The sequence below is a fragment of the Orycteropus afer genome, unplaced genomic scaffold (genome assembly GCF_000298275.1).
Source record: "Orycteropus afer afer isolate SDZICR_OR568_19922 unplaced genomic scaffold, OryAfe1.0 scaffold00021, whole genome shotgun sequence".
Classification (NCBI taxonomy): Eukaryota; Metazoa; Chordata; class Mammalia; order Tubulidentata; family Orycteropodidae; genus Orycteropus; species Orycteropus afer.
In genome coordinates this window covers 12,644,365-12,659,042 of record NW_006921608.1, presented here as the reverse complement: position 1 = coordinate 12,659,042, position 14,678 = coordinate 12,644,365, and the positions used below count along the sequence as shown (strand labels likewise).

General features: G+C 36.5%; 1 protein-coding gene across 1 annotated transcript in view; it reads right to left on the bottom strand.

Annotated features, from left to right (window-relative positions):
- The window catches only part of RNF19A (ring finger protein 19A, RBR E3 ubiquitin protein ligase), a 32,595-nt gene that overhangs the window by 4,151 nt on the left and 13,766 nt on the right, over positions 1-14,678 (bottom strand). The window contains exons 4-7 of the mRNA XM_042783628.1: positions 10,066-10,210; positions 8,989-9,151; positions 5,489-5,603; positions 4,866-5,027 (exon numbers count right to left, since the gene is read on the bottom strand). Coding sequence (XP_042639562.1) covers positions 4,866-5,027; positions 5,489-5,603; positions 8,989-9,151; positions 10,066-10,210 — 585 coding nt within the window. The remainder of the gene's footprint in view (positions 1-4,865; positions 5,028-5,488; positions 5,604-8,988; positions 9,152-10,065; positions 10,211-14,678) is intronic.

Sequence of the window (14,678 nt, the reverse complement as noted above, 5' to 3'; positions counted from 1 at the left end):
TATGTATGTATGTATGTATATGTGTATATACATATATATATACACATACATACACACACACACACACACACACTAAGCACTGATGACACAGTAAGCCAAGAAATAAACACTCTGTCCTACAGAAGCTTACATTCCAGTTGGGAGGAAGAAAATGGGGCAGAGAGAGCAAGAAATAAAATCCTAAGAGTGATAAATGCTATAAAGAAAAATAAAACTGAGACAAGAGGAGTAAAGGGAGTAAGAGTAATGAGTGTGTGTGTAAACATGCCATTGTGCCATCTTGTATAGTGTGATCAAAGAAGGCCTCTTTGATAAGGTAACACTTGAGGAGAGACTCAAAGGAGTAAGTCATGGAATTATTTGGGGAACTCCATTGACAGTCTACGAGAGCCTATATGTGAAAGAGCAGTTAGGAGGCTATTATGATAGCCTAAGAAAGAGGACAGATTAGTGGCATAACAGGAGAAAGAGAGAAATGGTTGCTTATGGCTCCCCAGTGAAGGAATGGTAAAGAGAAGTTGCTGATAGATAGAGGTTATAAGGGGCAAAGGGAATCATCAGTAAATGAAGGTATCTGGCTCAAGCAATAGGAAGAATGGAGAAACTACTTACTGAGGTGAGGATGACTGAGGGAAGAACAAGTTTGAGAGAAAAGAGTTTGGTTGCAGACAAGTTAAGCTTGAAATTCTTCTTACACATTCAAGTGTAGATTAAAGAGGAGGGTTGTGTATACAAATATAAAGTTCAGGGAAGAGTTCAGGTTTAAATATAAATTTAGGAGAGGTCACTCTCCAAGCTATATAATAGATGAAATCACCTGGGGTGATTTAGGCAAGTGTAGATAAAGAAGAGATGAAGTTTGAGAACTGAGCCCTGGGAAACACCAACATTTAGAGGTTAGGAGAGGAAAATCAAACAGCAAAGAAGACTGACAAGGAGTGACCAATGATGAGATGAGAAACAGCTTCTGAAAAAAAGTAAAGAAATTATTTCAAGAAGGAGGGCATGGTCTATACCACGTCAGGTGCTAATGTTCCATTACGATGAAGACCAACATTTGGTAACATGAAAGTCACTGGTGACTTTGCTTTGGTGAAGTGGTAGAGATGAAATCCTCGAGTAATAGAGACCAAAACCTGACTGGAGTGAATTCAAAAGAGAATGGGACACAGGAAGGTAGACATTTATCTTTATGTATTTGCCTGATTATCTCAAGATAAACTTCTATAACAAGTATTGCTAGACTATTGAATATACATATTTTTAAAGGGTTATTAATTTGTATTCCATTGACAGTCTATGAGAGCCTACTTCTTTACATTTTCTTCAATAAAATATTTTCATTCTTCTTAATCTCTGCCAGTTAGTGTTCTAATTCAATTTCTTTGAATATTGGGTTGAAGATATTTTCTATATGTTGGCTATCTTTAGTTCTCTTTGTTCCCCACCACTCCTCTGTCAGTTGTCATACTATGGTGGCTTGCATGTTGCTGTGTGCTGGAAGCTATGCCACCAGTATTTAAAATATCAGTAGTGTCACCTGTGATAGACAGGTTATAGCAGAGCTTCCAGACTAAGACAGACTAGGACGGAGGACTTGGCAATCTACTTCTGAGAAAACTGGCCACTGAAAACCTTATAAATAGCAGTGGAACACTGTCTGATAGAGTACTGGAAAAAAAAAAAAGTGCTCAGGTTGGAAGGTACTCAAAATATGACTGGAAAATAGCTGCCTCCTCAAAGTAGACATAGAGGGAGTAAAGCTTTCAGGACCTTCATTTGATGATGTGGCAGGACTCAAAATGAGAAGAAACAGCTGCAAACATCCACTAACAATTGGAATGTGGAATGTACAAAAAGTATGAATCTTGGAAAACTGGAAGTTGTCAAAAATGAAATGGAATGCATAAAGATTGATATCCTAGACATCAGTGAGCAGAAATGGATTGGTACTGGCTGCTGTGAACTGGGCAAACATATAGTTTTACCATGCCAGGAATGACAAATTGAATAGGAATGGTGTCACATTCATTGTCACAAAGAATATTTCAAGATCTATCCTGAAGTACAATACTGTCAGTGACAGGATAATATCCATATGCCTACAAGGAACACAAGTTAATACAACTATTATTCAAATTTACATACCAATCATTAGTGCTAAAATGAGGAAATTGAAGATTTTTTATCAACTTCTGCAGTCTGAAAATCTATTGACCAAATATGTAATCAAGGTGCATTGATAATTACTGGTGGTGGGAATGCAAAAGTTGGAAAAGAAGAAGCGCTGGTAGTTGGAAAATACGGCTTTGTGACAGAAATTATATTGGAGAGCACACGACAGACAACTTGTTCATTGCAAACACCTTTCTTTAACAACATAAACAGCAACTATACACATGGACCATGCCACAGCAATCAAATTGACTGTACCTGTGGAAAGAGATGCTGGAGAAGGTCAGTATCCTAAGAGAGAACAAGGCTGGGAGTGACTGTGGAACAGACCATTAACTGCTCACGTCAAAGTTCAAGATGAAGTTGCAGGATATTAAAACAAGTCTACGAGAGCCAAAATATGACCTTGAATACATCCCACCTGAATTTAGAGACCATCTGAAGAACAGATTTGAGGCATTGAACACTAATTACCAAAGACCAGATGAGTGGTGGGATGATATCAAGGATATCATATATGAAAAAAGCAAAAGGTCATGAAAAAGATAGGCTCTCTTGTTTAGAGATAAAAAAGAAACTCTGAATGGAAAGGAGCTAAAGTAAATAGAAAAAAAATGATGAAATAAGAGTTGAACAGAAGATTTCAAAGGTCAGCTCAAGAAGACAAAGTAAACTTATTATAATGAAATGTGAAAAGACCTAGAGTTAGAAAACCAAAAGGGAAGGGCATACTCGGAATTTCTCAGGCTGAGAGAACTGAAGAAACAATTCAAGCCTCAAGTTGTAACACTGAAGCATTCTATGGCCAAAAGACTGAACCACACAGGAAGCACTGAATGAAGATGGAAGGACTACAGAGTCATTGTACCAAAAAGAGTTGGCTGATGTTCAAACATTTCAGGACGTAACATATGATCAAGAACTAATAGTAATGAAGGAAGAAATCCAAGGTGCACTCAGGGCACTGGAGAAAACCAAGGCTTCAGGAATTGAGGGAATACAGATTGAGATGTTTCAACAAATGGATGCAATGTTAGAAGCACTCACTTGTCTAGGTCAAGAAATGCAGAAGACAGCTACCTAGCCAAGTGACTGGAAGAGATCCTACTTACACCCGTTCTAAGGAAAGGTGATCCAACAGAATATGGAAATTATTGAACAATGTCATCAATATCACATACAAGTAAAATTTTGCTGAAGATACTTCCAAAATGGTTGCAGCTGTACATCAAGAGGCAATTGCCAGAAATTCAAGCTGGATTCAGAATGTATAACAAGAGATATCACTGTTGATGTCAGACAGATTTTGGCTGAAAGCACAGAATACCAGAAAGATGTTTACCTGTGTTTTATTGATTATGGAAAGGCATTTGACCATGTGACATATTGTGGACAACCTTGCAAGCATAGGAATTTCAGAACATTTACTTGTGCTCATGTGGAACCTGTACATAGAGCTGTTCGAAAAGAACAAGAGGATACTGGGTAGTGGAAAGGTATGTATCAGGGTTGTATCCTTTCACAATACTTATTCAATCTGTCTGCTGAGCAAAAAAGCTTGACTAAATGAAAAAAAGCACGACATCAAGATTGAAGAGAAAACTCATTAACAACCTGTGATATGCAGATGACACAACCCTGCTCACTCAAAGTGAAGAGGAAGAGAACTCGAAACATCTACCAATGAAGATCAAAGACTACAGTCTTCAGTATGGACTACACCTCAACATAAAACAAAATCTCCACAGCTGGACGAAGAAGCAATATAATGATAAATGGAGAAAGACTGATGTTGTCAAGGACTTCATTTAACTTGGATTCACACAACCAATGCCCATGGAAGCAGCAGTCAAGAAATCAAATGACACATTGCATTGGGCAAGTATGTTGCAAAAAACCTCTTTAAAGTCTTAAAAAGCAAAGATGTTACTTTGAGGACTAAGGTGCACTTGATCTAAGCCATGATATTTTCAATTGCCTCCTATACATGTGAAAGTGGGACAATGAATAAAGAAGACTGAAGAAGAATTGATGTATCTGAAATATGATGCTGGTGAAAAATACTGAATATACCATGAACTGTCAGAAGAATGAAGAAATACAGCAGGATGTTCCTTTGACATGAGGATGGTGAGACTTCATCTCACGCACCTTGGACATGCTATCAGGAGGGACCAGTTCCTCGAGAAGGACATCATGCTTGGTAGAGGGTCAGCAAAAAAGAGGAAGACCTTCAATGAGATGAACTGACACAGTGGCTGCAACAATGGCTTCAAACACAGATTGTGAGGATGGTGCCTGAATGAGCAGTGTCTCCTTTTGTTGTATATAGGGTCACTATGAATCGAAATCAAGTTGACGGCACCTAACAACAGCAACTAGCTCTCTTTTATGAACCACATGCTTCTTCATATTTTTTATTACTGATTTTGTAATGTTTTAAGTAAAATTTAAGATGAAAAGTCTGTGATTTCTAAGATATATAATTATATACACTTGGCAGTTAGGTAGCCAGAAACATTCCACCCTCTTTCATCCATACACCTCTTTTCTCAGCAGTCCATTTTACTGAAGTACTGGGTGAACACTCTTAGGCCTACTAGGAGGAAATCAATGGAAATTCTGCCTTGAATGTTAACTACCACCCTTAAACTATTAACTACATTTTCTTTCTTTCTTAAAGGACTCACCTACAGCTGTGTTAGTTCCACCAACATTTATATCATTTTCATCATCAAACTCAATCCTGACTCCTTTTCCATTTCCTGCTGAGACTCCACAACCTCCACTTCGACAGAGAGAAATTGGAACAACGCCATAGACATAAGCTAACATAATAGGAACACCAATACCTAAGGAGAAATTCAAATAACGATTATAAATTAAAACATAAATCACATAAACAAGAGTTTTAGAAGGTCTTTCCAAGAAGAGATGTATAAGGGGAAAGTGCTGTTTCTTAAGATTTGGCTCCCAAAAGTGGAGTTACCCAACTATTTAGGCTGTTTAGGGACACAAGCAAATTCAAGGCCACCAGTCTTTCAGGTAACACATACGGGGCGGGGGGGGGGGGATGTAAACGTTATTGTTTTTAAGGCCAGGACTCTGAACTATACTAGGGAGTGGGAGAGCATCAGCCATAACAATTTACCAACTATTCTAATGCTAGGCTTTCTGTAGGCTCAGAGTAAATTGTCATTAAAAAACAAAAACCCTCATCTTCAGTAAGATAATGCCTTGTTTTTAAAATCCTTTCACAAAACTTTAATGCTGTAAGATTTGAGGTAATTAATATTTTTAAGCATTTTCTTACCTACAGTAACTGCAGCTACTACTGGAGATACGATTACAGACAAAGTTACTCCACCTGCTATGGCCAAATTCCGCTTGTGCTTTGAAATGTCCTTGCCTTCATATCGATTGTGAATCTTGAATTAAAAATAAAAATGAGGAAGAGACATTAAAGAGAAAATACTTTTTTTTTTTTTTTTTAATTTGATGAACTGGACCTATATTTGGTAAAAGTTTAATGTGATTTCTTACATAATTTTATAGCTGAGTGTTGTAATTCAAACCAAACTTTTTACTGTTCTTAAACTGTTTTTCCATAAATAATTTACTCATTAATAATTCACTTGCAAAGACAGTGATTTACTAGATAATACTTTATTTTTCAATAACCTTAAAAAAGAAGTTCTAATCAGCAAACATCATTAAATAAATCACTTTTCTCTCAGTCCCTTTTTATTTTAAAAAAAAATATATAGATAGATAGATATAATCAAACAACTCAGGATGCTGGTTCCCATTTACAGCTTACCACAAGGATTAGAGGGACAAAAAAAGAGAACAAATAATGGCTGCCTAAAGAACTGCATCTGTTTAGCATCTTTGTATACTACAGGTATTCATAAATATAATTTAGTATCACTATGAAAGTGACTTGTGTGAAACCTGTGAGCTGGAATTCGATGGGACTGCCTTGTTTTTCTGAGTCTTGTAAGCTTTCTGCCTTGACAAGAGTGTAATCTTACCACTTTTCCATTGCTCCCTACTAGTGAAAAGTATTTGAATTTTCATTCTCTGCCAAGTTTCCACCTTACACAGGTTTTATTGTATTATATGAACTTTGGGAAGTATCAAACCTTTGTTTTCATGGTTTGCAAGGGCAAAAGCTAATGAAGTACTTTTTCTGCCTAAAATACATAGGTAAAATAAAATACTTGACTTATGAACAATATTACAGATGACGCTTAATAAAATAATCTTTGATTATGTGATTATTTTAAAGACTGTAAAATACTTAATAAAATAATCTTTGATTATGTGATTATTTTAAAGACTGTAAAATACATGTAGGATATACTGCACAGGGAAAAAGCTGGAGTGGGAAGGCAGGTAATGCAAGCACTGGGGACAAAGAGCATATATTTCCAAGTCAGAATTTAGTTTCCCAGCACTGACTATATGTTCCCAGGGAAAAGCCGGTGTATTTCCCTAAACAGTTCATGCAGGAAGAAATGGCATACATTCCTTCCCAAGGTACCTTTCTTTATCTTCAGTACTGAAGTTAATTTCTGCTCCTCACTACTTGTATTCCTGGAAAATTCAACAGTGAGGCAGAGAATAGACTAGGCTAGGACAAAGTAATCTCTTTTTTTTTTATTTAAATTTTTATTGTGATTTGGGTGAAAGTTTACAGAGCAAATTCATTTTCCACACAGCAGTTCATACACATTGTGTTTCATGATACTGACTTCAATTCCCACATGTAACAGCTCTCCTCTCACTCTCTACCCATAGTTACCTCTTCCCTATGCACTTCCCTCCCACAGAAAGTAATCTTCTAGAAAATCTTGCATCCTTAAGCAACATTGTTCAATAACAGTAATTACATCATCCTTTTATTTTTAGTTCAACTTAATTTTTTCCATTTTATTACGTTTGCTACATTTTTCTTTTTCTAAAATCAACTTTATAGGTTTTCCTGGGCTTGTTTGTAGGCCTATACACTACTGAAAACATTGTTTCCATGGAAACCAGTTTATTGACTTGCAATCCTTGGGTTCATGTTTGAAAAAATGTGACCAGAAATTACTTTAAAAACTTGAACAATGAAGTAAATAATCTTCCCTCTATAAGTTATTTCTGGGTATGAACAGTATACTGGTCTTTCTCTACTACTTCTGTGTCAAGTAACTCAATTGTTATTGTTATGTGCCATCGAGTCGGACCCGACTCATAGTGACCAATAGTTCTGTTTTTAGCAAAACCTTGCTTGAGATAACTACATGAAAAATTACTATAATAAACTACTATGTTTGAGGCTTTAAAAAGTTTTGAGTTTAGTTATTTAAAACCCTTGGAAATAAATATTTAGCTTATAAATATCCATCTTTGCTCAAGTCTATTTGAAAAAAACAATGTGTCTTCTGGTTATAAAAGTCATGTATGTTGAATATTAAAAAAAAAAAGAATTGGTGGTTACATATTACGTGGATTGGTTTTATCCTGAGTAACATTCCAAAGTCAGAGCAAGAATTAAAAGAAATAATTTATAAAGATGCAGGTTCGGACTGAATTTTCTAACCACTAGAACCACCTGACAATAGAATAATAGGCTGCCTCTTGAGTTGGTGGCTTCCTTATCATGCCCAAATGGTTAGACTGAAACTTATCAGGGATCTTATATATAAACAATTTGAGCATCTGGATTCAAATTCCAGGTCTGCTTCTTTCTGAGTAACCAAAAATTAATTATACTAACTTTGCTAAGCCTCAACACTCTAATACACAAACCAGAGATTAAATATCTATTTTGAAAGGTTGTTGTGAGGTTTAAATTAGTCAAAGTACATAAAAAGCCCTACTATACTATAAGGGCTCAACAAACATTAGTGCTTCTTTTTTTTTTGTCCTATCTTATCCTTTATTCAGTTCAGGTAGAGGACTGGGATTAGATAATTTCTAAAGTCATTTCTAAATTCTGGCATTGTATTAATTTAGACATCAGCAGATTTGTTAGCCACTTCATATAATCTCATTAATCTTTCAAAAAATTATTTGCTTAATTAATTATAATTAATCACAGGTTAGTGATACTCAATAATTGTTGGTGTTGGAGTTTCACAAGCATGTTGGAATCCGTAAAACGATGTACTTACTAATAGTAATCTGAGGAAAAAAAGCTTTGAATTTAAATCAGAATTAAGAAACTAGCTAATTACTTGCCTGAGGGCATGTGCTATTTGGCTATCGATTTTAATTATAAACATCTGACTTTACAAGGAAACACCCATGAGAAAAATATTAGGTATGTACCTGTCAATACTTAATGCTCAAAGTTGCTTTATAATGCAAATATAGTAAGGTTTTCAGAGTCATCTCATTTTAAAACAAGTCTATTTTTTATGTGGCATAGCCCTTAAGGCACTTGACTGCTAACCAGCAGGCTGATAGTTCAAACCCGCCAGCCACTCCTCAGAAAGAAGGTTGCTCAATCTACTTCCATAGTGAAGTCTATTTCCGCCTCAGAAACCCAAGGAGGGGTTGCTATGAGTCGGATCTGACTCAATGTCAGTGAGTTTGGTTTTTGGTTTTTTATTTTTTATGTACACATTGGCTTCCCAAACACTGGAAATTTATTATCCTATGAAAAAATGGTAATTCTTTTATATTGAAGAAACTATGATCTTTGTCTTAAAAATAAATAAATGAGAAGCACAAATACCAAACCAAACTCACTGATCATATAAGGATGCACCTAAAAATTGAGAATAAAGTAATGAACCAACAAGGAGTTACGCATTTTACCTTACGGCCCACATATACTGGAATGCCAATAATCATCGCAGGGATAGCAATGCCAGCTATTAAAGCAATTCCTACAGGAGCACCAACAAGTGTTCCCAACTGCCACAATATTTTCTTCTTTCGGCTCCAAGGTTTCTTCCCCCAGAAAGTACATCCTGATGGACTAATGGGAAAAATAAATAAATAAATAAGGTAAAGTACATGCTGAAAAACACCACAACAACAAATTATACATTAACTCAATGACTATAAAAGACGACTCCATACTTAGGAACGAGATTTCACTTTAAATTCTTAGATGATTAAAAGCCCTCCAAAATTAAGGTAAGGACTACAATAAATTAAAGGGATGTTGATATATCCCCCTACTCTCATAAACTCACTTCTTGTTGTTGTTGTTATTTGCTATCGAGTCGGACCCGACTCACAGCGACCCCTCCTTGGGTTTCTGAGGCAGTATCACTACAGAAGTAGATTGCCCCATCTTCCTTCTGAGGAGTGACTGGTGGGTGTGAACTGCCGGCCTTCTGGTCAGCAGTCAAGTGCCTTAGGCATTACACTACCAGAGCTTCTCATAAACTCGCTTAGTGGCCTGAATAAAGAAATCTCTATCTGAGAAAACTAAATGGAGCAATTTATTACCTACCGTTGGATATTATCAAACCAAACCAAACTCATTGCCACTGAGTCGATTCTGACACAGAGTGACCCCCTCTGGATTTCCAAGGTGGTAAATCTTTACAGAAGTATATTGCCCAGTCTTCCTTCTGTGGAGTGGCTGGTGGATTTGAACCACCAACCTTTTGGATAGCAGTCAAATGCCTTAGGCTTTATGACACCAGAGCTCCTTCCATAGTATATTAAGTACAGGCTTTATAGTTTATTAAAAAAAAAAAAAAGATCTCCATTTTCTTATTTTTGAATAGTTATTAATCCCAAATGACTGGCACAATAATTTTGTTCCTTTTAAATCTATGTAACCAGAATAAAACAAAATTTTCCTTTTAAGTATCTTATAAATCCCAAGTTTAAAAAATGCTTATATTTAGATATAAATAGCTCCTTCAGTAAACTTACCTTAAATAATGTAAATCCGAGATTTCTTTCATACATAGCCAACAAAACTCACAACCACAGACAGCACATGTCATGTGATTGCAGCTTCCATCATTCATCTTTATTATATAAGCAGCACATCGTGGGCATGGCTTTATATCATCAGCTGTTAGGAAAACAGAGAAACCTATTTAACATGTAAAACTGATCAAAAGCTATTCCTAGTAGATTGACAATAGTACTGCCAAAAACAAAACAAACCCTAACATATATAGTTTGTTAACTGATAGTTTTATCTACTATTTTTAGTACAAAAAGCATTTTGTCTTCCCTTCTGAGCAAGAGAATGTATTTTATATTAAATTTTCAATTTGTAAACATTTTTCAAACACAAGAACAGAACAATGAAAACAAAAAATAAAAAAATAAATAAAAAGAAAAAGAAAAAAGAGAACCAAGGTCAGCCCTATGCAAATTGTGGTAGGTTTGTTTTAGCCCCCACCCCACAGATGTCTTCTCTGAGTGGCACTTCATGTTCTAAAACTTTTCTAACCATTAAACAAAGATGTTCTATATACTATTTCTTTACTGAATGAACACTAATAGGAAGTGACAATTTGATACTAAGCTGAGGCACTACAAACAAAGCACTTTGAGTTCATTTCTCTCTTCTAAGTAACATCAACTATGCTCACTATAAAAATAATAGATGCCTTTAGAAAAGCAGTTTTCCCCTGTATTTAAGTTTATACAATAAACATATGGGCCTTGCAAAGAATTAGCACACAGAAAAAAAAAGAGAGGAGGTAAGATTAAGGAAGATTATGGTTATAAACACTATAGACAATAGAAAACAGTTTCAAAATTAATGTAATCATTTTTAGTTATGCTCATGACTGTTTTTAATTGTCTTTGTCCTTTTCATTCAATGCTGTTGATGTATCCTCCTTATACAGTAATATGGCTACAATGCTCAAATGTACAAAATCAAGATCAAGTGATATGTAACTTTAGAATCACTGACACAGAATAAGAGTTACTACCAATTATACAACTACTTTGAACATTGGCATCTACTTAAATAGTAATCTGTAAGTAATTACCATTAGCCAGCTTAATTTTCTAACTACACATATAGTTTTTTTTTTTTTTGAATGATGTTCATAGAGCTACTACTGAATTAAATTGTTTGTTCCAATTTCTTACATTATAAGCATTAAGCTATATTCTATTCTCCTTTCTGTAAGTTTTATGGTCAAATTTTACCTGGTGCTTTATTCAGGCTTCCTTAGTGCTTCTTCTAGGGCCAAAGCGGTTTTTAACTTAAGAACTGGTCAAAGCTCACAATTAGTGTTTTAACGATTCAAGCAATTTTGAGAAAACTGATAACTCTATGCAGCCAGACCAAGACAAATGATAATTACTAGAATATAAAAATTAAAAATATCCATAAGTCATGATTTAGATAGTCCAAAAAAAAACATAAAGTCTGCATCAAAAATTTTTATCAGGACATGAATTAAAAAAAGCTGGCTTTTATACTTGATATAACATCTAATACATCAAAAATTAGAGAAATACTAATAATATAACTTCCTTCAGTGGAATACTGACAAACTTCTTCATTTCACTGTATATTCAAGTATGCCAACTAGAGGTGGAAGTATAATACTTAGGGTTTGGTTCTAATACATCTAAATTTTCTAAACAAACTGAAAGGCGACATTTCCATTTATCTTAAGGTTCTAAAAACATAAAACAGCCTTTCAGTGTGCCAAAATCACATGTCAGAGAATAAATACCATAAGCAATGTAGTTTTGCTATGTTTCTTTACATATCTGCACCTATGTATTTTTACTCCCTGTATAGATAATTAAAGGAAGCTTTGGTGGCGTAGTGCCTAAGGCATTTGACTGCTAACCAGAAGAAGGCTGGCGGTTCAAACCCACCAGCCACTCCTCAGAAAGAAGATTGGGCAATCTACTTCTGTAGAGATACTGCCTCAGAAACCCAAGGAGGGGTCATTATGAGTCAAATCAACTTGATGGCAGTGAGGTTTTCTTTTTTTAGTTTATAGATAATTAAAGTTATTTTGTCTACGATCTCTTTCCTTAAACCAGTAATCAGAAAAAAATTTGTACTATATAGGATAGACTTCTCTCAAAATGTAAAAATGCTAAATTACAGTGTTTTACTGATTAGACTGTCAACTGATCATCCTTCCCTAAGAGTCAAATAGCTCTTTGATATTTTAAAAAAAGTTTCCTATCTTCTTTATCCTATCTTCTTTAAAGTATTTGGCAAAACTTTCACCTTCTTTAATTACTATTTTCTGTTTACTGTTAAAATATGGGCATTGTCATATTAAAAAAACATGATAGAAAACACTGTGTTCTTAAAATTTGTTTGAAATGTTCTCTCCTCCTGGCTAAGCACATTACTTATACTCACAACAAAATGATAACAGTGGTGATTTTAGGTGGGGATGGGAGTCCATTAAATACTTTATATATATATATATGTATTATATGAACACTAATAGGAAGTGACAATTTGATACTAAGCTGAGGCACTACAAACAAAGCACTTTGAGTTCATTTCTCTCTTCTAAGTAACATCAACTATGCTCACTATAAAAATATTAAATTTTTATTGTGATTTGGGTATTAAGTTTACAGAGAGAATTCACTTTCCATACAGCAGCTCACATACACTTTGTCTCATGACATTGATTGCAATGTCCCACAATGCAACAGCTCCCCTCCCACTTCCTCTCCATAGTTACCTCTTCCCTGTGTCCTTCCCTCCCACGCACTCTTGCCCCCGAGCTGTCTCCCTGTGCATACATAGCCCTTCTATTCTCTCACGATTGATCTCTCCAAGGAGTGTATCTAGCTAATGTAAATGTTCAGTTCATATGCCTGTCTTTTGTTTGGCTGGAAGCCAGGAGTAGGTTCAATTCCAGACCTGGAGGGCAGCTAGGGGCCATAGTCTCAGTGGTTCCATCAGGCTCTATCAGACCAGCAAATCTGGTAACTCCCCCCCCCCCTTTTTTTTTAATGATTTTGAGTTTTGTTGCACACTGTTTTTCCACTCTATCCAGGATCTCCTACAGAGATTCCCTTCTCAGTGGTTGACATTGGTAGCTGGGCACCATCTAGTTCTGGTCTCATAGTCCTATAGGCTGAGGATCACATGGTGTACCAGTTGCTTGGACTAACTATTTCCAGGTGTCTTTGGTTTTCTTCATTCTCCTTTGTTCTGGATGAGGAGAAACCCATCATTGCATCTAGATGGCCGCTTGCAAGCTTTTAAGATCCCAGTTGCTACTGGCCAAAGTAGGATGTGGAGCAATATTTTTGTGTAGTATGTTATGCCAATTGAGCGTGATATCCCCTGCAACCATGTTTTCCAAGCCCACTGGTCTAACTACTTGCTCCCTCCAGGTAGCTGGCTGTGGCCAAGAAGTGACTACAACCTTGTCCCTTGTCAGCTCTGCTATATACCTGGAAATTCTTACAGAGCACACAAATACACTTGTAGAATCATTATCTGCCAACCCTATACATGGTCTTGGGCACACTCCCCCCTGCATAGACATAGCTAATAGTTCAGCCTGTCCATCCATCTATCCACCTGTAGATCAATGTTTGCCTTCACTGACAATGCAGTACTGTATGTGCAAAAGGGTTCATCTTTGTTGTCCGATACCTCCCATGCACCTATGTCTTCCTCTTCCTCAATGTCGTCACTGTGCTGACTACTCATATTTAGTTCACTGTCCCTCTCTTCACCCAAATCAATACTTGTCTCTGTTATTGTTGCTGTTGTTAGGTGCTGTTGAGTTGCTTCCGACTCATAGCGACCCCATGCACAGCAGAACGAAACACTGCCCGATCCCACGCCAGCTCCATGATCCTTGGTATACTTGAGCCCATTGTCGCAGCCACCACATCAATCCATCTCTCTGAAGGCCTTCCTTCTTTCGTCAACCCTCCACCTTACCAGGCATGACATCCTTCTCCAGGGATGGTCCCCCCTCTGACAACATGACCAAAGTAGAAGTATGGCTATTCTCACTTCCAAGGAGCATCTCGGCTGCACTTTCTCTACAACAGATCTGTTAGTTCCTTTGGCAGTCCATGGTACCTTCAGCATTCTTCGCCAGCACCACAACTCAAAAGCATCAACTCTTCTTTGGTCTTCCTTATTCATTGTCCAGCTCCCACATGCATACAAGGCAACTGGAAATATCATGGCTTGTGTCAGGCACACCTTAGTCCTCAAGCAGACATCCCTGCTCCACAGCACTTGAAAGAGTTCCTTTGCAGCCGACCTGCCCAGTGCTACACATCATCTAATGTCCTGATGGCTGCTTCCACTGGCATCGATGGTAGAACCAAGCAACATGAATTCTTTGACAACCTCAATCTTTTCTCCATTTATCGTGATGCTGCTTATTGGTCCAGTTGTGAGGATTTTTGTCTTCTTTATATTGAAATATAATCCATACTGCAGATTGTGTTCCTCAATCTTCATCAGTAAGTGCCTCAAGTCATCCTCACTTTCAAAGCAAAGTTGTATCATCAGCGTATCGCAGGTTGTTAATGATTCTTCCTCCAATCCTGATGCC